We start from the raw sequence: 27,528 nt of genomic DNA on the forward strand, positions 1-27,528 counted from the left end.
AGGAGGTTCAGGAGTTTACTGGGACAATTGCTAGTCTCAGACGGTGTGTCGTTATTATCAAGGGAAAGACATATGACCTTGAGGTTTGGAGCATGCAGATTTGCTATGCGGGATACACCAAGCGCATGTTAACATTCTGGTTTTGGCTGATCGATATTGGGGGTATTGGATATCATACATCTTTGAGCAGGATGTATCTATATCGAAACCGAGTTTGTGTGTTGGACGATAAGCTGTTAAGAAAAGGGATCTTACAGCAAACACATCACTCGTGTTACTGTACCCATCAGAAATATCAAGGAGTTCAAAGATATAAAGCGTTATAATCATTGGCTTATTATGAAAAAGATTGTAGCTACATTGCGTCTATGTCAGATGGTTATGATAGAGGATCAATTATCGATCATGTTATTTTGAGCTTGCTTTTACTAGAGTGGAAATGAGGCTTGTTGATTATGGAGGTTGTTACTCGATTTTAAATCACCATATGTGGAAAGGATACCACATGGGTAGTCATGGATAGACTTACCAAGTCAACCCATTTTCTAAAATAATTTAGAAGACAGACAGAGTTGATCAGTTGGTGCAGATTCACATCAGCGTGATTGTAAGGATTTGGAGTTTATGTCAGCATTATATTGGATTGGCATTCGAAGTTCACGTCTGCATTTTGGAGTCATTCAGAAGGCGTTTGGGACAAAGATCCATAGGAAAATAACTTATTATCGGCATTCAAATGGTCAGTTAGAGAGGACTACTCAGAACTTAAAGGATATGTTCAGGGATTGCATCTTCCAATGGGATGGAAGTTCAGAAAGCATCCACCTCTAATAGAGTTTTCTTATATCGACAGTTATCATTCAAGCATTGAGATGGACCGTACAAGGCTGTTTATGGTAGGCATTGTCGTATACCACTTTGCTGGACCAAAGTGGGGGAGCGATATGAGTTAAAATTACTAATAGTTCAAGAGACGTAGAGCAAATGGATATGCTCAAAGATTGGCTTTAGAAAACCCATAGCCGTCAGAGGATTTATGCAGCTAAGCGCCATAAGGATTTGGAGTTACATATGGGTTATTTAGTATACCTGAAAATAAGGACATTTCATAAGGGACCTAAGACTCAGAAGCTAAAGGAGCTTAAACCAAGGTACATGGGATTGTATCCTTCGCTGGACCGGATTGGAGTAGCTGCTTGCAGTTGTTTTATCAGCATTGTATCAACCTTCCATGACGTGGTTTATGTGTCAGCGTTGAAAAAAGTTGAAGGAAAACCAGAGTTATTTTGCGGCAGACGTCAAATCACCGCAGGAAAATTATACTCGTCTTGTCAGCTAGTGTAGAATTTAGATCATCAAGCGAAAGCAGTTTAGAGAATGTCGACTGTGTTTTTCAGAGTTTGTTGAGAGTGAGATGAGACCTGAGAGACCGACCATATTGATTATTCAGAAGTTTGTTTCAATAATGTTGGAGAATTAACGGATGACTCGAATTTGGGGACGAATTCTTTGTAGTAGAGGAGAATTGTAACGACCCGATCCCGGTCTCGGAACTTATTAGCCGGATAAAGCCCAAGCACTACCTAAAGACCCAAGATATTTGCCTATAAATACCTCATCCCCATTATTTTTCCTCCAGCAAAAGAAAAATCAGAAATTAGAAAAAGAATAAAAAGAAAAGAGAGTTATACGAATTGAGAAATGGAAGATGTTGTGGAAGCTGAGCCACCAAGATGATTGTCGCTGGAGCTACTGCATGTCGTGACCACGCCAAGCTCTTCACCACCGATCACCGCAGCTTAGAATCGCCGGAAACCGCCATGCAGTTAAGCTTAGTTTCGTCCGTTTAGTAATTCGTCGATAACTCTCTAACCGTCACATACTCTCGTGCATGCAAGGCCATCATCGTGTTCCTCTCGTCAAAACGAATCCGTAGACACCGACCACGCCGCAATCGGAGCTCAGACGAAGCCGTACTCGCCTCCAGAAATTACGCCGACTGCGCGCGTTTCGTCCACGCGCCGTCGCCGGAAATCGCCTCTGCCGTCGTCCTCCGCCGCAACTCTGCCACCACCGGAAATCGCCTCCATCGTTGCCGCCGGCGAACTTCCCGGTAAGACGCCGCCGCCCTTCGCCGTCGCTGCCGGGGACCGACACCGGTGACTCGTCGGTGACTCGGTCAACTCGGTCGAGTCAACTCAGCGAGTTAACTCGGTTGACTCGGTAAACCGGTTGGTTGACTGGTTTGATTGGTTTAAATTGATTTCGGTTTGGTTAGGGTAAACCGGTCGGTTATGTCAAATCGATTTCTGGTCAAGGGTTGACCGGGTTGACCTTTGACTTGCGGGTTGACTTTTCCGGAAACCTTGACCAGTTCCGTTTTTGACCGTTCGAAAGGCGTTCTGATTCAGAATTTCGATCTGATTTCAGATATGGAGTCTATTTGAGCAGCTGGAGTTAATATACATTACTTCTCCTAATTGCTAAGGTGAGGGTCTATTCCCGAACTTCTCGTACACGGCTTAGGACCTCGAATAAATATAATTTATTTATAATGTGTTTCGTCGGTGTGAAATCGAGTCTGTCATTGCTTGTTTAGTTATTAGGTTCTTTTTTTAAACCGGAATTAGGTTGTTAGAGGATTCAACATTGATTGTTTCACTTAATGTAAATGCTTAGCTAGGATTGTTTTTGTGTGGAGACGGATACAAAGACGGACTTCTGTATGCCGGATTGTATGAGGTTATGGCCAACTATAGTCGACCGGTTGAGCTGTAGCCTGGAAGTGTCGATAAATCGTCCACGGGTGGTGTCCGAGCACTATCTCGAGCTGTATTATGTTTTTGGCCTGTTAGTGGGCGGCGAGTGTGCACCTCGCTAGGACCATTGTTTGTTGCTTGGGTACTTTAGGTACCGTGTTTGACATGCATTAGAATTAATTTATATTTATTCGGAGTGCTATGTCCGGGTCTATGGACTACGGGGTAGCATTCCATACCTCACTGAGCGATTTCTCTGTCGCTCACCCCTCACTCTTCCCCTTTTCAGGTGAGACAAATAAGTATGTGATATTTGGACGGACTTGGTGCTACTGGGCTTTTCTTTCGGATTTTATTTGGGCTTGGATGAGTGTTATTGGGTTTATGGGCTTTTATATTACGGGATATTGTTGGTGGCCCGCCGTCCTTAGTGAAAGGGAGACGGGTGTCACATTGTTGTATGATGATGCGTCGGGGGTGACACGCTGTCTTCCATATAGGAGGGGACAGGTGTCGCACTATGACTTCTGGCAAAGAGAATGTCGGCCGACCAGCCGTGATGACATCTTCATCCGACGACTTCACGCCGACGAAGAGCTCGCCGCCGTGACGATCCTGACGACATCATCCCGACAGAGAGTTTGCCGCCGTGACGACATCGACGACTGAAGAACCGAGCATCTTTCCCAGGTGCTTCTGCGACGAATTCGTTCTGACGAGCACTTGTCGTCGTGCCAACCCCGTCACCATGAACCGAAGAGCTCACTGACGAACCGACATCTTTCCCTGGCGCTTACCCGACGACTTCGTTCCGAAGAGCACTCACCGCCATGCCAACCCGTCACCGAAAAACCGAAGATCTCATTGACGAACCGAGCATCTTTCCCAGGCGCTTCTCGACGACTTCACCCCAATGACGTTAACCAAAGCTATCATCCCAAAGAGATATTGTTCCATTTCTAGCTATCCAACTGTCCGGTCACTCGGTTTCAGTATTAATCATAATCTCAACTTCACCACTTGGAAGGTAAACCCAAAAAAACCACATGATGAACTACTTGTGGCTTGATCTCTCTTAAGAGAGTACGTAGGCAGCTTTCCTACAAGGTGCAGCTACAAACACAAAACCACCCGTTATCTCTTTACCATCGTCTAGATACAACTTCATTAACAAAGTTCTCGGAGCTCCACATCTTACATCGATTACTATAATATTTGTTTGACCATTCATCATGTTTGTTGACCTTAACGAATTTGGGCTTCATCAGCCGGGAGAGCTCGAGACACCCGCTATTTAAAGCGGCAAACATGATCTCCAGAGGAAACAACGGCATCAATTTGGGGATGATTGCGGCCGCGTAGAATCTCTAGAAATCAAGTCTCAAATATAAGATTGTATGAACTCCCAAATAAGAACTCTTCTTATTAATCTCTTGAGGAAACTATCTCAAAATCTCAAACTCTCAAACTCATAAACTCTTAAGTTATGCAACACCCTTGCATCTCCTTATATATTAAACTAAAACTCCTAAACTCATTAGGTATTATATTATTTAGAATATTTCCTAATCCTTTAGATAATCACAAACTCAATAGGATTAGGAAACTTGCTTCTTAAGCTTTCTTCAAGCTTATTCCAACAGAATCTAGAGTTTTCTTTGGTTCTGGTTTATTAGGCTTTGATTTTGGTCAAATTTTGTTATTGTAACCCCTTAACCAATGTCTGGTTTGGGACGAATATTAATATGTAAATAATTTTTTAAAAATTTGCTATAGTACTTAAATACAGTTTTACATTTCACAAAAAAAGTATGTACATTTTTACTTATACTACTAGTTATTTCTTACGCAATGCACAATGATAAATTCTTTAAACTTTTTATAATAAACAAAAATTTAATTTACTAATATTAAATTTTTCATTTAAAATAAATAAATAAATATTTGTTTGCTATTTTTTTTTTTTTTGACTTAACAAACCGTGTATTATATCGGTTTAGTTTCAAATAAGTTCAGCAATTGACAACTTCACTTTACTATGTTGATTTATGAATCTATGAATATTTTCAATATTTAACTCTCAATTAAATGTTATATTTTAATTAAAATTATTATAGTTTTGTATTTGTTAAGATACACTCACATTTAATTTTGACAAAATTATAAATATTTTATACAAAATTGACTGATTTTGGATATGAAGTTTTGTATACATATATGGTATGTATCCAATTGTGATTATCTAATATTAGAAATCTTACAAATAAAACAAAATTTTATCATTAAAGTTCATGCATAATAATAGAATGTCATGTTAATTTCTTCATTAAGTCATGTCATATTTTATTTTGTGAAAATGAATATAACAATGACATGCAATCAAAATTTTTAAAAAATATTTCTCAAATATTTTTTAGAAATAGTCCTCTACACAAGGTAAATTGTAACTAAAAGAAAGATGACAACTAAAAGAAGATGTCTAAAGCATGACAGAAAGTTACTCCCTCCATTTTTTATATAAGTCGTTTTAGAGAAATTTTTATGTTCCAAATTCTATAACGTTTTCGATTTTCTATGTAAAATTTATTAACATTTAACGTTATATGACCAATGATAATATACCCTTTATTTTATTATTGGTTGATTTGTGATTAGGTAAATAATTAATGATATTTTTGTTTAGAAAATATAAAAAGTTAATGATTTCTTAATCTATGTGCACAATTTTAAAATGACTTATATTAAAAAACGGAGGGAGTATGTTTTTTTTCTTTTTACATTTTGACTACAGGGTTGTCTATGGAACAATAATCTATTGTGAAACAACTTTGGACATGATAAAAAGAAGGGAATCGCGAGTCCTTGAATGAGATTTGGCATAATTTCAGCTATGCAACACCCAAATATGGTCAATCTATATGTATGTTGTGTTGAAGGAGACCAGCTTTTGCTTGTCTATTATTTTATCACTAGGTAATAACCCCGCCTTGCGAAGGATGTGATTATTAGTTTTGTTATTTTAAATAAAAAGACATTCAATCTGTTTAATCTGGATATTTGTTCGGTTTTAAGTTTTTTTTTTTTGGTTTTAAATCTTCTAAGATATAACTATTATTTTAAATTAACATTCATTTTAGTTTATTCGGTTAAAATATTTGATTTTTTTATTTTTCGGTAAAAACCAAAAATTAATATTATTTGTTTATTTTCATGTTATGAATTTTAGATAGTCATGTCGAACCAATAGTTTCATATTATAGTTTTTTAAACAGATAGTAGTTTAAGAAAAAGAAAAAAAATTATTAAGACAAATCATTTCACTACAATTTGGCCGATAGTGAAAGAAGCATTAAGAAAAAATATTTCAACTTTCAAAAAACTTAGATACTTCAATTGTGGTGAATACTTAGTTACAAGGTGCTCACATCAAGGTGCACATGCATGTGCATGTAAAAAGTATATAAAATTAGTTGACAAATATATAAAGATATTGTTAATTAGTATTAAATGACATTTTTGTTCAAAATAATACATGAAAGATAAAATTAAAATTAATTTAAAATAAAAAAGTCCTTGACATTAGTCATTTTTCATATAAAAAAAATAAAATTGTATCCATAAATAGGGGTGGACACGGATCGAATATCTGGTTATTTGATCCGTAACTAAAATAAAATTTTAAAAATAATTGAAAATTTTAATAATAACATTTTATTACAAAAATAAAATATTATTTAACTTTTTAAATTCTAGTACCTAATAATAAATTTAATTCATAAAAATATTGTAAAACTGATATAAAGTATACGATACATAACATATATATATATAATTCCTTACATATATGCATATATATAAAAGATCGAATTAGACATATGTTCCAAAAAATATTGGTTTTTGTGATTTGCTTTTTTTTTTGAATATTGTATTTTAGTATTTTATTTGTTTTGTAGAGTTATGGATATCTAGATTTTTTTTTGGCTCCAATCAAAACGGATAACAAATCGAGTCAGAATTTATGAATATTTTGCTCAACTTTATCCGTAAACAATAAAAATAATATATATATATATATATATATATATATAGTTTGGCTTATGATTCGTTGTCTATTTTTATTCAAACCGAAAAATCCAGAGTTTTAGTGGAACCATATATGTGAGTTATATTAAAAAAAAAGCGCAAAGTACATAGTGTGAACACATTTATGAATATAGTGTGAACGCATTAGCATACTTATTATGAAATTTAATTTGAAGTTGCCACGTGTCTATTATAGTGTGAATGCATTTATTAGAATGTTTTTCTTTTAATATATAAGAGATTTTCAAATTAGATATCTTTGAAATCTTTTTACACAGATCAAAAATAGATAAATGTCTTTGTAATGAAAATTTTAATTTTGGTACGACACTTTATTTGAAACCAAGGGAGTATGAGTTAATGAAAATTTTAATTTACAACGAAGCATTAGAAACTAAGGGACTATGAGTTTCTTGAAACAACAGCTTCACTCTAGCATTGTTTGACTGATTGGTTAGCCACACGCTAACTCCTTAAAAGAAACGCTCAAACTTTGATTTCGGTCATCAAGAAACTCGGTTGAGACTGGATAGGCAAACAAGGCGGAAGATCTGTAGCTAGAGGACTAAAGATTGTTTACAGAGACATGAGAACATGAAAACGATGAAGAAGTACGAGCCTCTCCATGCCATGACTGAACAAAGTACCTCTTCAAAGCAATAATATACGTATAGAAATTGTGTAAAATAACAGATCAATATGAAACCCCAAAGACTTGTCTTTAGCATTTGAGTTACAATTCTTTGGTACAACAAGTCAGTGTGATAGAAAAAGTGGGAATCATTTTTCAAAGTGTTAAATAGACAAAAGCAGAGTCTCCTAATGTAAACTACTTACACAACACAAGATTTACATTTTTCTTGTCTTCTCGAAATGTTCTTGATCTCTTAAAAATCAGTTGTCTTCCACCATGTTGGTAGGCTCGCTTAGAACATACTTAGGTAGCTCATACTTAGCACCTGCAGCGTAAGAATATGTACTGGTCAGGAGTATGTAACCAATATGAACATGGAGGCAAGCGAAAAATATTTGAATTTCTGACCTCTCTCGTCATAGCAGACAGTGAGATCATTGTTCTGAACAATGACTCCAGCGCTGTCCACGATTGCTTGCGCAAGAGATATGTCAGCTTCAGCAGCAGCCCGAAGTGCGTCCCATATCTCTGCAGTGGATATTAAGATCAGAGGCAAACAACTAAACAAGAAAACACAAATGTATATCATTTTTCCGACAGAAATATTCTATGATTTCCACTGATCCATCACTGTGGTGTAGATTACACTGACACACTCTAATTCAAGTTCAATTTCATTAGACATGTGAGGAATAACAAACGAAGGGTCCTTAGCTCAGTGGTAGAGCAATTGACTGCAGATCAATAGGTCACCGGTTCGAACCCGGTAGGGCCCTTAATACTCTATTTTTAACTTCATTCCAACATCTAATATTCCCCTTTAACAAGCCCTTCAATTAATGCCTATTTCATAATCATCTTAATATATCACTAATCTATAAACAACACAAGGGTCCTTAGCTCAGTGGTAGAGCAATTGACTGCAGATCAATAGGTCACCGGTTCGAATCCGGTAGGGCCCTCACAACTCTTTTTTTTTCTCTCTTCCTATAACCTATTTTTTTGCAAATCCTTGAAACCAAAGACTCTCTTAATTACATAATGATCTCTTTTGTCAAACTCATTTTTGAACAACAAAGGGGTTCTTAGCTCAGTGGTAGAGCAATTGACTGCAGATCAATAGGTCACCGGTTCGAATCCGGTAGAGCCCTTAAAAAATCGGTTTTGTTTTCCCCTCTCCCAATCATTATTACCCTTTTTCTACAAATCCTTCATTTCTTTTGTAATTAATGGTATAAAAAAGAAAGCACCAATCAAAAACTGAAAGAAGGCAAGCTAGAGAGCTAAGTAAGCAGGTATCAATTACCTTTCCTACCGCCATAGTGAGGAGAAGTGTCCCAAAACTCTTCCCTCAGTTTCATAAGCTCAGCTTTAGTGATCGGCTGAGTATGTTTCCACGGTTTTGGCTTCCTAATTTTCTTCACTGACCCTGTAAATAAACAACAAATCCATCAGCTGCCATATAAAGCAATGACAATCTCCGTTGTATGGATCTATGTGCACCATCAAACATATGCATTCATCGTACTAGTGCCTAATTAGAATTAAAAAAAAATACTAATTAGCCTTATTGGCGTAGATCCATCACTTAGTTTCTTTCCAATTAGAGGAAGCCAATCATAGTGTTAAGGTAAAGATTCCAAATGAAACAGAGTCTTCTCAGAGCAACAACGTCTTATCTTTTAGGATCTCTTTGCATTGTCAGATTAGAAAAGAGATAATGCACATAGACAAAAGACAATACACGCACAACATCTGAAAACAAGCCTTTTTCTGGTCCAACTAGAACATTACATAAGGCTAGAAGAGATCCTAGCAAAAATATAAATGTAGACAATACGCGCAGAACATCTAAACACTAGCTTCGTCTGGTCCAACTAGAATATCACATAACTCAATATAAAACCCATAAAGTTTAGGTAAAACCTAAAACCCCAAAAACCTACTTTTAGGGGTTAGAGGGTTGAACATTTCAGCACATCGATTATAAATCTAGGGTTTCTAAAAATAGAAAGTCCGCATCTTTATCTCCTAACAGAAAAAAAAATGATTTCTTTACGCCCAATCTACAAGAGATCCGGGAGAGATAATAGAGTGGTGATCTCACCTTCTCCTTGCGACTGTGTCGATCCAGCACAACCCATTTGTGTTCTTGCCTTCTTCTTCTTCTTCTTTTAACCCTTCAAATCTCAATAGGAAAGAGACCAAATCAATTCAGGGTTTGTCGAAGCTTCATCGGAACCAATCAAAGTCGCAAACTTTCCTTCCCTTTCGGACAAAGCTGATAGATTTTCTTCGAATCTTGAGACAAAGGCTAGATGTCGGCAGAAAGGAGAAGACCGAGTTGAAGAATCGGTGTTGATGATTGTGACATTTATTTGTTTGATAAATAAAGGTCTTTGGCTTCGCTGCCTTCTCAATTAAAGGCACAGCTTCAAGGGTTCTAAATCCAATGCCAGCCACCAATCACTTTTAGCCACGTCATCGTAATTTTATTCTTTTGATATAAATACTTAAGCTTTTTTATTAATTTGACGATAAATATACTCAAAGAAATTAAGACTTTTTTTTTGTTTTTTTTTGAGAAGATTGAATTTTATATGGGAGAATTTGCTTAGTAGCCAAATTTTGAATGAAAATTAAGAAAATAGGATTGATTTTGACGTTATTAAGTAACTAGTTTTTGTTTCATATTTTTTTTGTTTATAACCTCTTCATTAGCAAGTTTCAGATGAAAAAAAGAGAGTGCATGACGTTATCACTTGGTGTTATGGATAAGAATAAAACACTATTATTTTTACCTCACGTAAATCAGCTACGTCAAACACTTCTTTACCTCATATAAATAAATAAAAAAATTAATAAAAAATATATTCCATATCATTCAAGTAGTATATGAATCTAACCTTTATATACTAAATTTTATCCCAACCCCTAAATACTAAATACTAAATCTAAAACCCAAATCAATAAACCGTAAACCCAACTATAAACCATACAAATATAAACTCTAAACCCTAATCACTAAACCATAAACCCACATATAACCCTAAACCTATATAGAATGGAACAAAATAAATAGCATAGTATATATTGATGAAATTATGAACCCTAAACCCTAATATAAGCCATCAACCCAAATATAAACTCTAAACTATAAACTCACACATAAACCCTAAACTCAAATAGAATGGAACAAAATAAGTAGCATAGTATATTTTGATGAAATTATGAAATGTCTCTGATTCCATAGAAGCAGTTAATGCTGACTCCAACTATAACCACTCACTTTCTAAATACTAAAATCTAAACCGTACACACTAAACCCTAAACCCATATACCCTAAACCCATATATTAACTTAACAAAATTACAAACTATATTTTTAAACAAAATAAAACATTCTTTAGTAATTGTCAAGTGGAATGGAACATGCTAAAATAGTATTGTCAAATGGAATGAAACATAATAAAATTGTTAAATGAAATGGAACAATATTGCAACCGTGACTTACAGTAGTTAAAAGTATTTTCCGCAAAACATACATGGGAAGTCGGCAAGAGTTCAGTTATATTGGCACCGTGCCTAGAATTGTTTGTCGCATATGTAGATTTTCGAATCTCCGATGCTTCCCGTCCATCACCGCTAAAGCCTTTGCAAAAATAGACTTCTTCTTGCTAAAGCTATTATGGATTTACCAAATAAAAAATAATTTACAAAATGTTTTTTAAAGTTGGAGGCCACGAATTACTTTTGTTGTTAATAATTAATAATGTAAACTATTTTTGTTTGCAGGTTTTGCCAGTAGGATAGAAAGACAAAATGACAATATTATATAAAAGCCACATCATGTATAGATGTATTAAGGAAAATGGCCATCAAACTAATTAGTGTTTTTTTTTCATAGTTATACAGTCCAATTTCCCTTATATCGTATAATTGATTATACTATTAAATGCAATTTAATACTCTCTCTGTTTTTAAAAGATACATATTCTAGATTTTTCACATATATTAAAAAAATTCATTAAATATGCATTGTTTTTTTGTGAATAACAATTTTCTATAACTTTAAGCCAATAGAAATTCAATAAACACCATTAATTTTTTTGAAACTTACAATTTTTCATAAAATCATACATTGAATGTATCTTTTTAAAACAATTTTTTTTCCATAACATACATCTTTTAGGAACGGAGGGAGTAATTTATTTTAGTATTTATCAACCTACAACTGTAACCCCTTTTAGCGATGGACTTTTGTTTATATTATACTTACTTTTAATTAGATAAAAAAATTGATTTGTTAAAAAGAAGTAATACTAAAACAAACAAGAATTCCCGTAACAGATTGTAATTTCAAATCCTAATACTATTCGAAGTCATACACTGATAGGAAGTTTTTTTTTTTTGTAAACTTACACTGATAGGAAGTTAATTATATGTATATAAAGAGCTTTTATTCAAGAACTCCTAAACCAACAATCATTGTTTTGATCTTCATGCAACCAGGAAAAAAAAAAAAAAACGAAAGTGTATCAGTTTGATTATTTTTTTGTTTTGTTTTGTTGATCATCGTTCTCACCAATGAAATTAGCTAAGTTGTACCACAAAATCAATTACCATGCTCATCACAATACCTTCAGAATCAATGTAATAGTCTTACGTGGAGACGATATCTTAACATACAAGACCGATTGGGTTGACCAAGAATTCATCGATTGTGCGTACGAGAGTTTAGAATATTTCTTGATAGATGAATCAGGAATAAGAATCAACGACGACGATCTCGATTATTTGAGGGAACGCATGTATTACCTTATTGAAGAAGTAATTTGTTGCACATTTGGGTATGCTTTGGAAGTGTGGTTCGAGTTGGATGATGATGATGATGCTCAAATGTTAGAAGCCGCTCAACTTTCGTTTGATGAGACCAGTAATATTACGCCACGACCTGTTAGTAAGCTCGTGGTCAAATCCCTAACCAGGAGAACATATATGACCAAAACTGAAAAGGAAGAAAATAATAAGATTGACGTGGAAGGATGCACAATCTGTTTGCAACAGTTTAGCAACGGAGCAACAGTTGTGACTTTACCTTGTGGACATGACTTTGACGATGAATGCATTGTGAAGTGGTTTGAGATCAATATTCTTTGTCCAGTGTGTCGTTTCGAGTTGCCAAGTGAATAGAATCTATTAGGATTATTGGTTGGTTTGATTTTCTGTTTAGATAAGATTAAAAACAATTATTTTGCAAAAGATAATATGGTATTAGAGCTATATCTTTTTCATCTGCTGCTTAATTTGTTCGATTCGATATGACTTTCCCTGCATGTATTTTCTCACGATGTTTTGCCTTTTTGCCTTTTTTCTATGCATAGTGATTTTTTTTTTCGCTGCGAACGTTATCAAAATGAATAAAGGATCCTACAAAAGTTTGAAAGTCCTACACTAATGTTTCCCAGACAAAAAAATAAAACAAGGAAACATTACAAAATAATTCTCCTAAGAGAATTCGATTACATCAGCCATTTGGCCATTGAGTGGCATGAATTTTTTCTTTGATCTTCTCCCTAAAAGGGTGTTACGGATGTCTCTGTCGATCAGCCTGAAGACTGTGCTTGCTGGGATGAGGATAGTGATTGATGATCATTATCTTCTCCCTAATGTTTTCTATGCATAGTGATTGATGATCATTATTTTTGCTTTTTCTATGCAACGTGATTGATCTTTTCATTCAAATTTTTCACAACAATGATTATACTGATCTTGTTCTCATCTCCGATCAAATGTCCACTGCTTATGATTTCTACTCTTGGAGATGTTTTTCCTTTATTTTTTTTTAGTTCGCTTCAACGCCAAAATCTAAGAAACAAGCTAGCCAAGATTTTAAGAGGTTTAGAACATCTCCAACATACCATTAAATTCTCAAATTTGAGGTTTTTAGCTCTCCAACAAGTTTTTTTTTGTCACAACTTATATTATAAAAGCTGAGAGAGCAACAAAGCTTACAATCAAAGTAGAAGATCCCGGAGCCAAGCTCGACGGTGAGATGATAATAAAAAGCATTACAAAACATTGAAAGATAGAGCTTTCAAGGGGCGAGTCAAGCTCAGCAGTATAAAGAGTCCCATGAAGAAACTTCATCTTTTTCCCTAAAGCGAACTGATAGTTGAAAACGACGTTGATACACCTGTAAGCAACAGTTGGAATGATGACCGACAAGAGCTTTTGGTGAGAAGCTCCATGACCGTATAGAAAACAAAGTCCTAACTGACTTGATTTGGCATTGACTAGAATAGATGGACTATGTGAATCCAGTAATGAGTAGATGACTATATCCACGACATTGAAAATATATTCAGGCTTGACGAGAACTTCTAAAGCAACGATGAGCAATGAGTTAAGACAAGAGCTTCAAGTTCCAGCATTACCGTGAAGGAACCATGAAGGTTTGGCCGAACAAACGCCAAATTGCCAGTCGTCGGACTCAAAAAAGCTTTGCATGAACGAGTTAGAGTCGGGATTTTCAGATGGGAGAGCTTCTTGTGGTGATTGCATAGGAGAGGCGCGACTACGCAGCGGAGAGCTAGTCTCACGTCCGGTAGTGACTTGTCCAGGAGGCGGTGGCGTAGCAGGTATTAGATCTGGCTGGCGATGCATATAATCGAAGAGGTGAGAACGACCAGATCCGGTGAGGCCTCCCTCGAGCTGAAAAGCTCCGGCGTTTCTAACACCAAGAGGAGAAGCAACAGCGACGAGAGGAAGTGTAGAGGAAATGGCGACGGCGTGGTGAAATCCGGCCCGGAAGGGAACATGGTGAGCGGAGGAGCGGTGTGAGGAGAGTAACATCGGGAGGAGAGTAACGTCTGGAGGGTCGGTGGTTCCGGAGGGATGACGGGAGAGAGACCTTCAAGCGGGATATTCAAACACGACGACGGCGGCGGATCTGGAGGGGGCCGGAGACATGACGGAGGAGTAATGATCATCATAGCCATGGAGAGGAGCATGGCTGCTTCAGAGGGAGGAGGAAGGAGCAGCGTGGCTGAAGCAGGGGAGATCCATCGGAAGCGCCTTGGGATGCAGATCTGAAAGAGTTTCTCTCTAGGGCAAACTCGCTCTCCAACAAGTTTTCAAACCCTAAAATTTTGAGAACTTGAATAGTGAAACTTCAAATTTGAAATTTCAATATTCAAACCCTCAAAATACTATTTACTTCCATTTTGGTTCTATAGCTTTGTAACTTACATATAACTATACTAATATTAGTTTTCTTATCACTTTAATCTTTATAAATATCTATTGTGGATGTTCCCGCGGGAAAAGCTATGCGGTTTTCTCCCATGCTTTTGTTGGTCAACACCAACAGTAGATAGGAATTGGATTAAATATTCTAATATATTTTACATATATGTTATTATCGATACATAAAATACATAAACATGTTAAAATTAAAATTAAATAATCTAAAACAGAAATGTTATGCATATGTAGCTTAATCATTTCGTAACTTTTTTTCTAATATATGCACTTTTCAAAAGATTTTTTTTTTTTACAAAAATTTGGTGAAACCAAAGCATCCATGTATGAATTATGTAAATATTATGTTTTGCATTTTATTTCGTGTTTATTATCTGTTTATTTATAAATTTCAGTGCCTATAATTAATTATTATGAAGACTGATGATTAAAATGTGGTATGTAAAATTTTAAAAATATGTCTGAGGTTACTTGCTGGAACAACCCATCTTCAAACCCTCATTTTGAAAATAATCGAGACTCAAAATAAGGTTTGTGTTAGAGATGCTGTTATAGATCAGCTTATGCAACACTTTCTCTCTCTTTTTTTTGTGTAAACACCAACATCGAAATCACCAAAAGACCTGAACAAAGTCTGTAACTCTAATAATAAGACAATGAACTAAGATGAGAATAACACAATTAAGAAAGCTATATATATAACTTGGTCCTCGAATGTAACCAACTAACCAAACGCAGAACCATTAAACTCTTCTCCTTCTTCCAATCCTCAGAGCCCTGAGAACTAAAAGCAGATATCAACCGTAATGGAAAGACCTTCTCTTCACCTCTTTTGAAGTATAAGCATCCCTACAAAGGCAATATTACGAGTGACCACACCAATGAGAAGCAATATCATTATACATAGATTCCACTTATTAATGTCGTAGCCACTCTTCATAAGCGATCCACATCGAGTGATCATCCATACTCCATAGTACCTGAAGCCCAAAAATAAAACCGGATGATATATAAATCATCAAACCAAGCTTTTTCAGGCAGAAGATAGAGGCAATGTCTTTTTATGCCTTACTTTTCAGCATTTCCAATCACAAATGCCTCCAAAGCCCACTTTGGATAACATAGATCAGCTATGATCTTCATAGCCTCACTATTCTTAGGTTGAGTTGCGACAAGTGTTAGAACTACTGGAAGCAGAACAGAAACCTGCATAGACCCAAAAAATGTTTGCCAAATTTAGAGTAAGCAGAGAGGATGATTCTTCTACTAAAATGAAAAATTACCAGCTGAGCAGAACCAGGTTGGAGGAAGATGGCCAATGCATATGCAATACCAGTCACACAATATACAAGGCAGACCAAGACGATATAGTTATCGAAAAACGTAGATCTGGGGTTAGTGAAGAAGTAGAACATGGAGAGATAAACCAATGGCTTGACAAGTGTATTGAAACAGTCTATTGTATCTTTGGCAAGAAAACAAGCCAAGCTACTCATCCCTGAAGCACTTTCTCTCCAGTAATGTAACTTGTCTAGTGAGAATGATCTTAAAGCTGCTATTTTACACAGAAGAGCTGACAAAAAAGGACCAATAGGAAACTATGAAGAAAAATTCTTAAAAAGAAATTTGTATAACAAGGTAAGTTTCCTACTTACAAACGGCGATAATAGTGTAGGTATAACCAGGTGCTCCGAAGCTCTCATCACTTGCTTTAATAAGTGATCCTAAACAAGCACCAGCTAGCAATAAAATCAAATAGTCTGTGGCTTGTAACTTAGCTTCTCTCATTCGCTGCTTAGCTATCCTGTAAATCAAGAACATTTATCTTCTCTTAAAACCAGAGCCAGTTCTGGACATAGCTAAGTGAAACATTAGCATTGAACCCAATTTTTTTTTTTGAAAATGATATATAAGTATAGACTTCCAAATTATATATTTAAAAAATTGGTTTAAATTCTTACTAATTTGTTTATGGCTCCCAAAATTTCAGGGTCGGTCCTCTTTAAAATAGTCTTGAAGATTAATGTTAGAAAGTACATACCTTCCAAGGAAGTATTTGTATTGTAGCCAGATAGAAGGGTTTCTTCTGCAGGACAAATCTCTGGACTGTAAGAAGTTATGCCGTATCTTATCACTATGCATTCTGAAATTACTATTCACATCTCCCCACAGCTCTCTGACAAATGTTTGTTCTGCATTGCAGTTCGTATTGTTTACAACGTCTGGATTCATTACAAGGTCCTTGGCACTGTTGTTGTTCTGCATATCTAATGGAACCGAGTACCCTTTGTGAATCATCCACCTTTGAGGAAGCTCTTTGTAGCCAACATCAGAGTTCAAATCAGTCACAATTCCTTCCAAAACATCTATGTAATAGTCAGGAGGGTTGATACGTTCTGGTACAATTATTCCAAGACCTGAGAAGTATTCCTCGACCTCCTTGACTGGTCCGTGGTAAACAGTAAGGCCACCTTTAGCTAGAAGTACTAGATCTTGGAACATTCTGAACAAAGTGTAACTGCAACAAAGAAACATTATGTTAAAAAGACATTTTCTACGAGTCTAAAGGATATATAATTTGAGGCTGCATAAATATGAGTAAGGAATTTGATGCTGTATAAATACGAGTCTAACGGTAGTAAATTATTAATTCTTTCACATAATCAAATATATAAACCCTGAAACGGGTATTTGCCTCAATTGTGTTTTCTCTCTAAGTGTTCTTATTTTCTTGGTGGTTAATTTGAGTTTATTCACTACAGTTTTTAAGATATGTACCTTGGTTGGTGAACAACCATGCAAACATTGACTCCTTCAAGAGCTTCATGTCTAAGTGCTTTAAGAAGAAGCTGTGATGAGGCACTATCTAAGCCAGAAGTAGGCTCGTCCAAGAACAAAATGGATGGCTCCATTACCATTTCTAAACCAACATTCACTCGCTTCCTCTGCCCTCCAGAGATTCCCCTCTTCTCTACCGTACCAACTAAACAACTCCTCACAGCTTGTAGCCCCAAAGAGTCAATGACTCTCTCAACCACAAGAACTTTATCGCCTTTTGATTGTCCTGCAGGTAACCTGCATTTAGCATGGAACCAAATGTTTTCCTCAACTGTCAAGTTTCCATGGACAATATCATCTTGTGGCACAAAACCAATGATCTTCGTATACGAATGGATCGACTCTTGCTTCCCATTTATAAGAATCAAACCACTCAAACTGCATCCAACGGCTTTGCCAGCCAAAGCAGAGAGGAGACTTGTCTTTCCTGCTCCTGATGGACCCATCACAGCTGTGATACGACTTGGTTTCATGGTGCCAGTCACACATCTCAACAGATGCTTACCATTAGATTTCAATGTAAGAGTTAAATCTTTGAAAGAAAGCTCCATGAGAGTCCTCCTCTTCCTCACCTCAGAGTAAGTAGCCATGTTAACTAATCCTGAGAAGGTAAGGTCTTTATTCTCTAGTTCCATGGCTTTCTCCTTCTCGATCTGACTATATGCATCCTTCAAGATTTGGCTAGATGATTTCTTGATTTTATCATCCTTGACCTCATTGCTAGATTGTACAGCAGAGGAACTCTCAGGACTTGAATATTTGGAGATGCCTACATCTGAAGAGTACCCACGATCCAAGATCTTGTGAGTTTCCTTAACACCAGAGAACGTCCGAGTTATTTGCGCACGTATCTCAGTTCTAGCAACTTTCCATCTCTGATGAGCTTTAGCTTTCTTCACAGCTGCTTCTCTTGATTTAGCCTGCCTCTTCTCCCTCGTTGTCAGGATTTGATCAGAACAGTTGTATATAATGAGTAGAATGGTAATCACACCAAACTGCACAAGCGTATTGACAAGCTCAAGAATCTTAATCTCTTTAAGATATATTCATTATAAATTAATAGTAACTGATAAAGAAACCTTACAATAACCATAACCCCAAATGCATGCATGTTCTGATTTGCTGTGTTGGGATTGCAAGAAGTTAACTTAAAGCAAGCTGTAAGACAAGAAGTAATTAAGAAACATGAAGAGACAAGGCAGGTTAAAATGGTAAACATAACTCCCAAAGGCATTACGTTTCTCAGATGTAGACCCCATACGACAGTAGTTCCTGAATCAACATTAAAAGCATAGTTAGTTTGAACGGATCAGCCGATAGGACATGTAAAAAAAAAAGCATGGTAATAACACAACTTTTGAGGATAAGGTGTCATATAATAGAAGAGAGCTTGAAGGGATATAAAAATGAATACCCACTATCACACGCTACTTTTCGGGTGGTCGATGGACAATATGATCCTGCAGAACAGAACACTTCACCGCTGCTTCTGATATCAGCCCATACGTTTGCACCGCCACAAGTGTGGTTTGGTCGTCCTGGTGGTAACTGATAAGTATACCTATACAGATATAACATTTCAACATCGTATCCCATAGTAAGATCACATTGTTTCATATTAACATATATCTAATAAAAGACACAAAACAAAAACTCACGGTTCACACAAGCTTGTTCTCTTATTAAGTGTACCTAAAGGGCAATGGGCGCCAAGAGGGCAAGCTTTTCACAAAAAGAACAAACTTAGAACTAGGTTCAGACCATATAATATATGATAGAGTTTCTAGATTGCTTACGTATCATACAAGTGAGTCCCCTGGGGCAGAAGAAGCCTTCACAACAAGACATACAGTTTCTTGTTCTTTCTGGAAAATCTGTAGAGTTTTGTAGAACAACTTGTTCTGTTGGATCGATGCTGCAGGCCCAACCAGGTTCACAACCAGACACCCATGAAGTCAAGTTGCAGTTCCCATTTTGTTGCAAGTAACCAGGGTTACTTGATTTAAAAAAGAAAGCATTTAAATAGAACTTCATCTCTGCTGCTGTGCAGATACGCCTACCAATATCACCTGTTCAAAACGGAATAAGTCACAAGATTGTCCATGAAACACACAAATATCTGAAACTAAGTCAGCAGATAAACTTCAAGAACCATACGATAAAATTTGGAGTTCTTAATTAAACAATCATCAAACAGTCTATTTTTCTAAGTAAAAAGTTGGTTACCTTGGGTTTTCTTAATGCAAGAAGACAAGAAATCCAAGTTGGTGGAGAAATTAAAAGCTCTGTTCCAATCAGCATCCCTGAGATTGTGATTTCAACACAAGGATAATCTCAAAACATTTGTAACATTTCACCTAAAGATATCAAAGCATTGTAAGATCCAAGAATTGACCTCTTGAGGGCATGTTATCTTATTACACAAACAAAACAATATACTAAAATATTGTTTAAAATGAGACATTTGATTGCACCAATGATACAGGCATCCAAAAGTATAGAAACCATGCGCAAGGATGTAGTTTAAGAGCAAGGAAACTAACGGGTCTTTGACGCAAAACTTGGCTCTAGTAGCGAGCTCGTGGCTAAGTGAAGCAGTGCTGTTACAGAGCTTACGGTACACCATCTGTGTAAAGAGGGGAAGAGCAGCCGGATTGTTGAAGTCATGTGTGTCCTCAAATTGACCATAACCAACATAACAAACCAACCACAGAACCAAGATCACCAGTCTGAGGTTAGCTGCATTTTTGAGCAAGTATGGCCGGTTTACACTCATCTTGAGCCTTAAAAGAAGACACATTAGAGAAGTCAGATATATCAGATACAAAGCATAACAATAGTAGCTTGATTTCTCAAGAAGAGAGGGCTTGTTCAAATATTTTAAAAGGAATGTTAGAGAATGACATTTACGATTACAAGAGGCAAGAAACATGAAGGAAGGAAGTTGGAGACACGATGGTCAATTGCTTTTGTGTGACATGAAACGTGACGAACTATGTGTGAAACGGTCATCTTAAATTAATTCTTAATAAAATTAGTTAAGCTTGATTTTGGATTTAGTTAGAAACCAAACATAGTTAGTTACTTAACACATGTTTTGTTCAGATTAAGAAGGAGAGAGTTGACAAATTTAAACAATCTAATTTCAAGAATCTCAAAACCCATAACTAAGACAGAACAAGTTCTTTAAGAATGAACTGGGATCATCAAAACAGATAAAAACATACTTATTTTTAGGCATTCAAGTGCAAGAACTGGGAACTGAAGAATCCATGTTCTTGGCGAAACTTCTTTTAAAGTGATGTACAAAGCTTGAGACTTTGCAAGTTAATGTGCCATCATTGACTTCGACGACAAGGAGGAAGAAGAAGAAATGCGTTGAATGATTCTTTCGTTCGTACAAGGGACATTTACAGTTGACAAATTTAAAAAAGAGTACTAAACTTTTTGATGGTTGATTATGGAATATATGTATATATTTTCTTTCTAAATTTAGTCAAATATATCCTGGAAGTATAATATTATTCTAGTGTGATAACTTTATTAGGTAGATAACATATTATAGAGAAATTTTCTAGGATAACCCTTTTTAAGTTTTTGTCATAAAAATAGTTTTCAATGAAGAAAATGACCAAAATTTTTTTTATTAAAGGATAAGTTTTATTATAAATTTTATCCTAGGATTAACTAATCTAGACTTAGGGTTTAGAGTTAAGAGGTGGAGTTTTGGGGATAGGGTTTCCAATTTTAAAAAATAAAAAAATAAATATTAAATTTTCAAAATGAAAATGGACTATTTTGGTCATTTTCTTTTTTGAGGGTTATTTGTGTGACAAAAACTTAAAAAATGCTATTTGAGAGAATTGCTCTATATTATATTGCATTCAAATTATAAAAGTGATTAAGAGAAAAAAATCTCTTAGTCCAGTGGTTTGAGCAAATGTTCATTAATGCTTATACACCATGAGTTCTAGGTTTCATTTCTCGGAAAAAGCGAATTATGCAGAATATTGGAGAGAAGGTTAATAGAGATCTTCGGTATACCGCAAAGAGTACCGTCATGAATGGATCTTACATGGCAGTTTAGAATGATGCAGTCAGACGTGAATCATCATAAGACATGTAACATTATCGGTCGTATTATTGTTTATGTAATGTTCTCGTAGTATTATTGTTTATGTAATGTTCTCGTAGTTTGTAATAGCATAATTATCCGATGTTAAAAAAAATGATTAAGAGATTATAATTCTAGTGTCAATATGCATTACAGAGTACTCTTTCCAAATTCAAACTATAATCTGCATTAGCTTAGCCCCTCTATTACATAACTTGTAATTTGACAACTTGTGACATAATTTTCTTAGTCGTCATTGACAAAAAATCCCTGATCAATTACAATTTACAATTACAATTTTGTGACGCATACTGTAATTAGCCAAGGAACATAAACTTGTGTACATGTACATGCCATCATGAGAAACTGATCTTCGTTTCATAAATATCCTAGTCGATCCATAAACTTGTGTATGTCATCATAAGAAATTTAGGATAGATTTTGAATTGTTTTATATGTATCAATCAACTGGTCCCTAATGTTAAATTGTTTGGGGTCCAAATTAGAAGATAGAAAATAATAAGAAACTGAAATTGTTACTTGAATGCAGTTTTGGCGTCAAAACATTAATTGAATGCAATTTTGGCGTCAAAAACATTATATTGAGATATGTAATGGTTGAGTGTAGAAATTGGTCTTGTTATGCTTTTATTTTGAATCCAGATGAATTCTAATTTTTATCACAAACTTGGTACCACTTTTCAAAATTACTTAAAAATAACAATTTTTCATAAATACTTTAAATTTATGATGAAAAATAATAAACTAACTCTATTAAATAATTTATTAATATGTAATAATCATTTATAAAATTTATAGATCCAACTCTAAGATACTTTTGAAAAAGTGATATTTATCGAATGGTATTTCAACAATTTTTCCTTAATGATAACCATTTTCATAAATATTTTAAGTTTATTATGAAATGCAAATTAATCCTGCTATATCATTTATAAATGCTCAACAATTTGTTTAGCTCTGATTCTTGGAGGGTTCTTGATTCCTTTCCTCTTGACTACTCCCTATGTTTCGAGGGCATGTCTTTGAAAGGAGATACTTATTGGCTTCCTAGAGATAAAGTAACCGAGTTTTTCTTGATCAAGTTCGATTTCACGGCAGAGAGATTTGTGCGTCTCGCTCTTCCGTTGCAGAGTGTTGAACGTGTAGATAACAATGTACTTTCGGTTGTTAGCGATGAAAAACTCTCGGTGTTACACATTGATGGCAGATCAAACGTGATGAGGATATGGGTGAGCAATAAGGTTGTTGATGAGGAGGACTTGTCGTGGAGGAGCCATTGCTTCTTGGAAGGGGGTTTTGATAAATTTGAACTGCATGTGGAAAGCTTCTTGTTGGACGAGGAGAGCAATGTGGCAATTTGTTCTAATGCAGACTATGTGGAAGATGAATATAATACGAGAATCTAAATTATTGGTGAGGAGGATATGTTTAAACGAGTTTATAACGATTCTGTAAAGGCATCTTGTTTCAACTGGCCATGCCTCATCACTTATGTTCCAAGCTTAGTTCGCATTCACTAAGAAAAGAAGGTTGTTCTTTACATGAATTACTTGATGCATAGATTGTTTGAAAATGTTGTTTCTCTTTTAGTTGATTCTTGATTAAGCTTTTCTTCTTTACCTTTCGAACATTCCATCTTTAACACAATTACATTGTTCTGTTTCATTATAGCCACTTTCTGGTCTTCTGTTGCTTTTGAAATGGGATCGATGATTTATTAATCATGTTTACTCCCCTTGCGTCTCCAACTTCTAAAAAGACGAAACATTATTTATGATATATTGGGATTTTGATGAACAAAACCGTCGTTACATGATTCGTTTTACTAGGAAGAAGATGAAGTTTAGTCTAGTGTTTCTTCTTTTTCGTATGTTTACTTTTTTCAAAATTTTACCAGCCTTAATTCATATAGATTCCAACGTGTTCGTTGGATCCAACCTCTAAAACCGTTGAACTGAGCCTGCCATAGATAATTAATAATAATAATTTACCATTAGAGTCTTAGAGATGTCAACTCTAATAGTCGGCATAGCAAAATGAAATATCCAAACCGAAGACGAACCGAACCCGAATAGATCTTGTTTTATGGTATTTCGGGTTATGGGTATTATCCAAACCGAATCCGAACTTAAATGGATATCCGATAGAACTCCAAACTTTCAAAATTCTAAAAAAGAACTTGTACCAAACATGAACTCAATTCTTAATATATAATCCAAAATACACTAAGATATTATTCTTAATGTTTTTCATTTCTTGAGAGCTTGGTTTTTCGTTGTATGCTTTCATTTATTTGGTTTTCTTTCTATCAATAACTATGTGTTTACCTTTTGTTCGATTATGAATGATCACGTTTGAGGTTTTTTTCTTATTTTTGAATCGATTTTACTTATATTTTGGTTACAAACTAAATATAAATCAAGTACTTTTAAAATAGAAGAATCGATTTTACTTATGTTTTGGCTACAAAGTAGATAATCGAGAATTTTTAAACCGAAGAACCGATTGAGACCTAAACCCGAAAGTACATCGGATTGTACCGGTTCTTTGAAAATTTACTTACCCGACCCGAATTCAATAGAACCCGAACCGGTTCCGAACCGAACTTTCATATAATCCGAATGGACCTGATTTTCATAAACTCGAAAAACCGAAACCCCATTGAACAAAAAAGATTGGGATCCCGAATGCCCAAGCCTAATTCAAATTGTGAACATATCATTGAACGTGGTGTGATAATGAGATCGAAAATATTTTTTGAAAAAAAAATAATTTTTTTGATATTAATTAATTGTTAAATTTGCCACATGTAAGAAACTGATTAGTCAGGTCAATTGTGATTTAACACCAATTATTATTTGTAACCAAAAAAAATTGTAACAAAATAATTAAAAGTATTATTCTTGTGTAAAGTATAATAGAATAGATATATTATTGTATTGTGTTTGATAATAAAATACAATATGCATATATATAGTGGTAACATTAACATAATGTTAACACTAAATAATGCTAACTTTCCTAAACACTTAATGTAAATATGCTAGAATATCTTGACAGTAACTTGTTCTTCAAGTCTTTACTTTTAATTTTTGGAGTCTTCATGGATTTCACGGGCTTCACAATCTAGGTCCGTAAGATACATATCTTCCGGCCCAATGTATCTCTAATACTCCCCCGCACGACAAACGTGGAATGCAACACGCAAATCTGCAATCACAAAGCAGACCACGTATGTCGTGGACACTATGTCGAGGAAAACAAATCACTAGATTCCTTCGGTAATAAACTTCAACTTAGACAAGGAGAGATGAAATCTTCAGCTCTTCTTCGGTCTTGACAATGAGAATACATCTCGTGGGCGCAACTGCAGCTCCATAAACAATTATCCTTGACAGTCCATAACACGGACTAAAAAACTGACCTAAGAATTTGAGCGTTCAATTAGAACTCCCCCGTAATGGTTAAACTATAACCAATAAATCCCAAACTATGGAAAAAACAACACGACATAAATCTGAGAAATTCTAAACTACAGAAAATCTCTAACAAAAATAACCCATGTGAAATCACAAACCCTTAGCATTACTAAACCCTCAAATTCTTTTGCACTGATCACCCGACCAAAACCCAAGAAAAAAAACAAAACAAAACCCTAATAAAAAAAAACCAAAACCCAACTTCACGTGAATCAACGTCGTCATCCGGATCATCTTCGCCGTCTTCATCGTCAACACCACCAATGAACGCCATCAAAGCTCTAAACTTATAATGCGGAAGTTTTAATTTTGATCCCTAAAAATCGAATACTCTGATACCATGTAAAATATAATAGAATAGATATATTATTGTATTGTGTTTGATAAAAAAATACAATATACATATATATAGTGGTAACATTAACATAATGTTAACACTAAATAATGCTAACTTTCCTAAACACTTAATGTAAATATGCTAGAATATCTTGACAGTAACTTGTTCTTCAAATCTTTCCTTTTAATCTTTGGAGTCTTCATGGATTTCACGGGCTTCACAATCTAGGTCCGTAAGATACATATTTTCCGGCCCAACGTATCTCTAATATCTTGCAGTGATTTCGATAGCACTGCCTTTGCGATCGATCAAGGAGTAATATCAAAACTAGGTTGGGAATTTGATAAACCAAACCCTGATATATGTATGAAGAGGTACCTTTATATATAGATAAAAGCTTTCTTCGTCTTCGAGAAGTCAAGACGAGAGGATAGACAATATGATGATAATATCCGATCTTCCACACGATTTAGAATCAGAGATACTCTCTAGGGTTCCGGCCAAATCTCTATGGGAACTGAGAGCTACTTGCAAACGTTGGTACGCTCTACTCAGAGATCCGTGGTTCGTGGAGAAGAACAAGAAGATGGGTAAAGCTGTAAGAGAGTCGATGTTACTGAGCAATCTTAGGGTTAGTTCAATTGCTGGCGACCTTCATGGACTTTACAACAACGGCGTCGAACCATCTATCATGGTCACCGGTAAACTTGGAAGTCTAGAGGATTCAAAGGATTTGAAATTCTCTCATATATTTCACTGTGACGGTTTAATGTTATGCTACACAAAGGGAAACACTAGACTGTTGGTTTGGAACCCATGTACTGGTGAAACGATGAATATCGAACCCAGAACTCGTTACGAACGTAATGATACCTATGCTCTAGGATACAGCACATCTTCTTCTTCTGGCCATAGCTACAAAATTTTGAGGTATTGGTATTATGAAAACGACCAGAAAGAGTGGATTGCTGAGAGTGAGATCTATGAGCTTAGCTCTGATTCTTGGAGGGTTAATCTTGATTCCTTCACTTGTGACTACACCTTGTCTTGCGAAGGCATAACTTTGAAGGGAAATCATTATTTGGTTGCTGAAAATGAAGAAACCGTTTTTTTCTTGATGAAGTTTGATTTCACGACCGAGAGATTTGTGCGTCTCCCTCTTCCGTTTCAGAGTTTTAATTCTGAAAACACCGTAGTAGCTCTGTCTGTTGTTAAGGATGAAAAGCTCTCGGTGTTACATCAGAATATATATCCATGGTCAAATGTGATGAGGATATGGGTGACCAATAATGTTGATGAGGACTTGTCATGGAGGAGCGACTTTGTCTTGACGGTGGATTTTGATAAATTTGACCTCCCAAGTGTGGTGAATGTGACAAGCTTCTTGTTGGACGAGGAGAATAAAGTGGCAGTGTGTTGTGACAAAGACCCGGATGATAAAGATAAGACCAGAATGTACATTGTTGGAGAGGATATGTATAAACAAGTTTATAAAGATAATGTAGAGGCATCTCGTTTCAACTGGCCACTTGTCCTCACTTATGTTCCAAGCTTGGTTTGCATTCAGAAGAAAACACCAAGAACAAGAAGGCGTAAGAGAAGAAGATTGTCCTTTAAATGCATTAATTGATCTTCTTTTGAGCATAGATCACTTACGGTGTTGTTTCTATTTTAGTTGATACTTGATTAAGCTTTCCTTGTCACTCTTTCGAACATTGGATCTTTATCACAATTACATTATTCTGCTTATATCCACTTTATCATGATCTAATCATCTTTACTCAATTGTTCCCTTGCGTCTTCAACCTCTAAAATCATCGAAAAATTAAACAGTGTAATCATCTTTACTCAATTGTTCCCTTGCGTAGTAGACATAGTTCGTTTTACTGGGATGTTTATATATCCAGTGTTTCTTCTTTTTGTTTTTTTTTTTTGTTTTTTTTTTGGTCTAAATGTTAAGAAATTTGATGATTAAAAATTTGAACAACTTTAATTCATACA

At 35.4% G+C, this 27,528-nt stretch overlaps 5 protein-coding genes and 3 non-coding genes across 8 annotated transcripts; 6 read left to right on the forward strand and 2 right to left on the reverse strand.

Annotated features, from left to right (window-relative positions):
* Positions 1-7,519: 7,519 nt before the first annotated feature.
* Positions 7,520-9,907, reverse strand: LOC106451600 (ubiquitin domain-containing protein 2). The gene is made up of 4 exons (XM_013893549.3): positions 9,584-9,907; positions 8,783-8,905; positions 7,885-8,004; positions 7,520-7,801 (listed from the first exon to the last, which is right to left on the reverse strand). Exons 1-4 carry the CDS (start codon positions 9,618-9,620, stop codon positions 7,737-7,739), a joined length of 345 nt encoding a protein of 114 aa, XP_013749003.2. The 5' UTR covers positions 9,621-9,907; the 3' UTR covers positions 7,520-7,736.
* On the forward strand, positions 8,181-8,252 carry TRNAC-GCA. The gene has a single exon. It is a non-coding gene; the product is annotated as a tRNA-Cys (tRNA).
* TRNAC-GCA lies at positions 8,367-8,438 on the forward strand. Its single transcript has one exon. It is a non-coding gene; the product is annotated as a tRNA-Cys (tRNA).
* On the forward strand, positions 8,556-8,627 carry TRNAC-GCA. The gene has a single exon. It is a non-coding gene; the product is annotated as a tRNA-Cys (tRNA).
* Positions 9,908-12,042: 2,135 nt separating the features above from the next.
* On the forward strand, positions 12,043-12,668 carry LOC125597617 (E3 ubiquitin-protein ligase MPSR1-like). The gene has a single exon (XM_048772216.1). The coding sequence runs from the start codon at positions 12,063-12,065 to the stop codon at positions 12,666-12,668; it is 606 nt and encodes a 201-aa protein (XP_048628173.1). The 5' UTR covers positions 12,043-12,062.
* A 2,698-nt stretch (positions 12,669-15,366) lies between these two features.
* On the reverse strand, positions 15,367-20,529 carry LOC106454977 (ABC transporter G family member 24-like). Its single transcript, XM_013897043.3, has 13 exons — positions 20,120-20,529; positions 19,803-19,879; positions 19,373-19,645; positions 19,235-19,298; positions 18,991-19,137; positions 18,814-18,848; positions 18,661-18,734; positions 17,517-18,571; positions 16,780-17,256; positions 16,394-16,542; positions 16,022-16,311; positions 15,811-15,944; positions 15,367-15,718 (listed from the first exon to the last, which is right to left on the reverse strand). The coding sequence occupies exons 1-13, from the start codon at positions 20,506-20,508 to the stop codon at positions 15,562-15,564; spliced, it is 3,321 nt and encodes a 1,106-aa protein (XP_013752497.2). The 5' UTR covers positions 20,509-20,529; the 3' UTR covers positions 15,367-15,561.
* Positions 20,530-22,727: 2,198 nt separating this feature from the next.
* LOC125597618 (putative F-box/kelch-repeat protein At3g17540) lies at positions 22,728-23,117 on the forward strand. Its single transcript, XM_048772217.1, has one exon. The coding sequence runs from the start codon at positions 22,728-22,730 to the stop codon at positions 23,115-23,117; it is 390 nt and encodes a 129-aa protein (XP_048628174.1).
* A 1,943-nt stretch (positions 23,118-25,060) lies between these two features.
* Positions 25,061-27,267, forward strand: LOC111211837 (putative F-box/kelch-repeat protein At3g17540). The gene has a single exon (XM_048772238.1). It carries the CDS (start codon positions 25,967-25,969, stop codon positions 27,155-27,157), a length of 1,191 nt encoding a protein of 396 aa, XP_048628195.1. The 5' UTR covers positions 25,061-25,966; the 3' UTR covers positions 27,158-27,267.
* The last annotated feature ends 261 nt before the right edge of the window (positions 27,268-27,528 follow it).

This window comes from Brassica napus, unplaced genomic scaffold (genome assembly GCF_020379485.1).
Source record: "Brassica napus cultivar Da-Ae unplaced genomic scaffold, Da-Ae ScsIHWf_1506;HRSCAF=2102, whole genome shotgun sequence".
NCBI classification, from domain to species: domain Eukaryota; kingdom Viridiplantae; phylum Streptophyta; class Magnoliopsida; order Brassicales; family Brassicaceae; genus Brassica; species Brassica napus.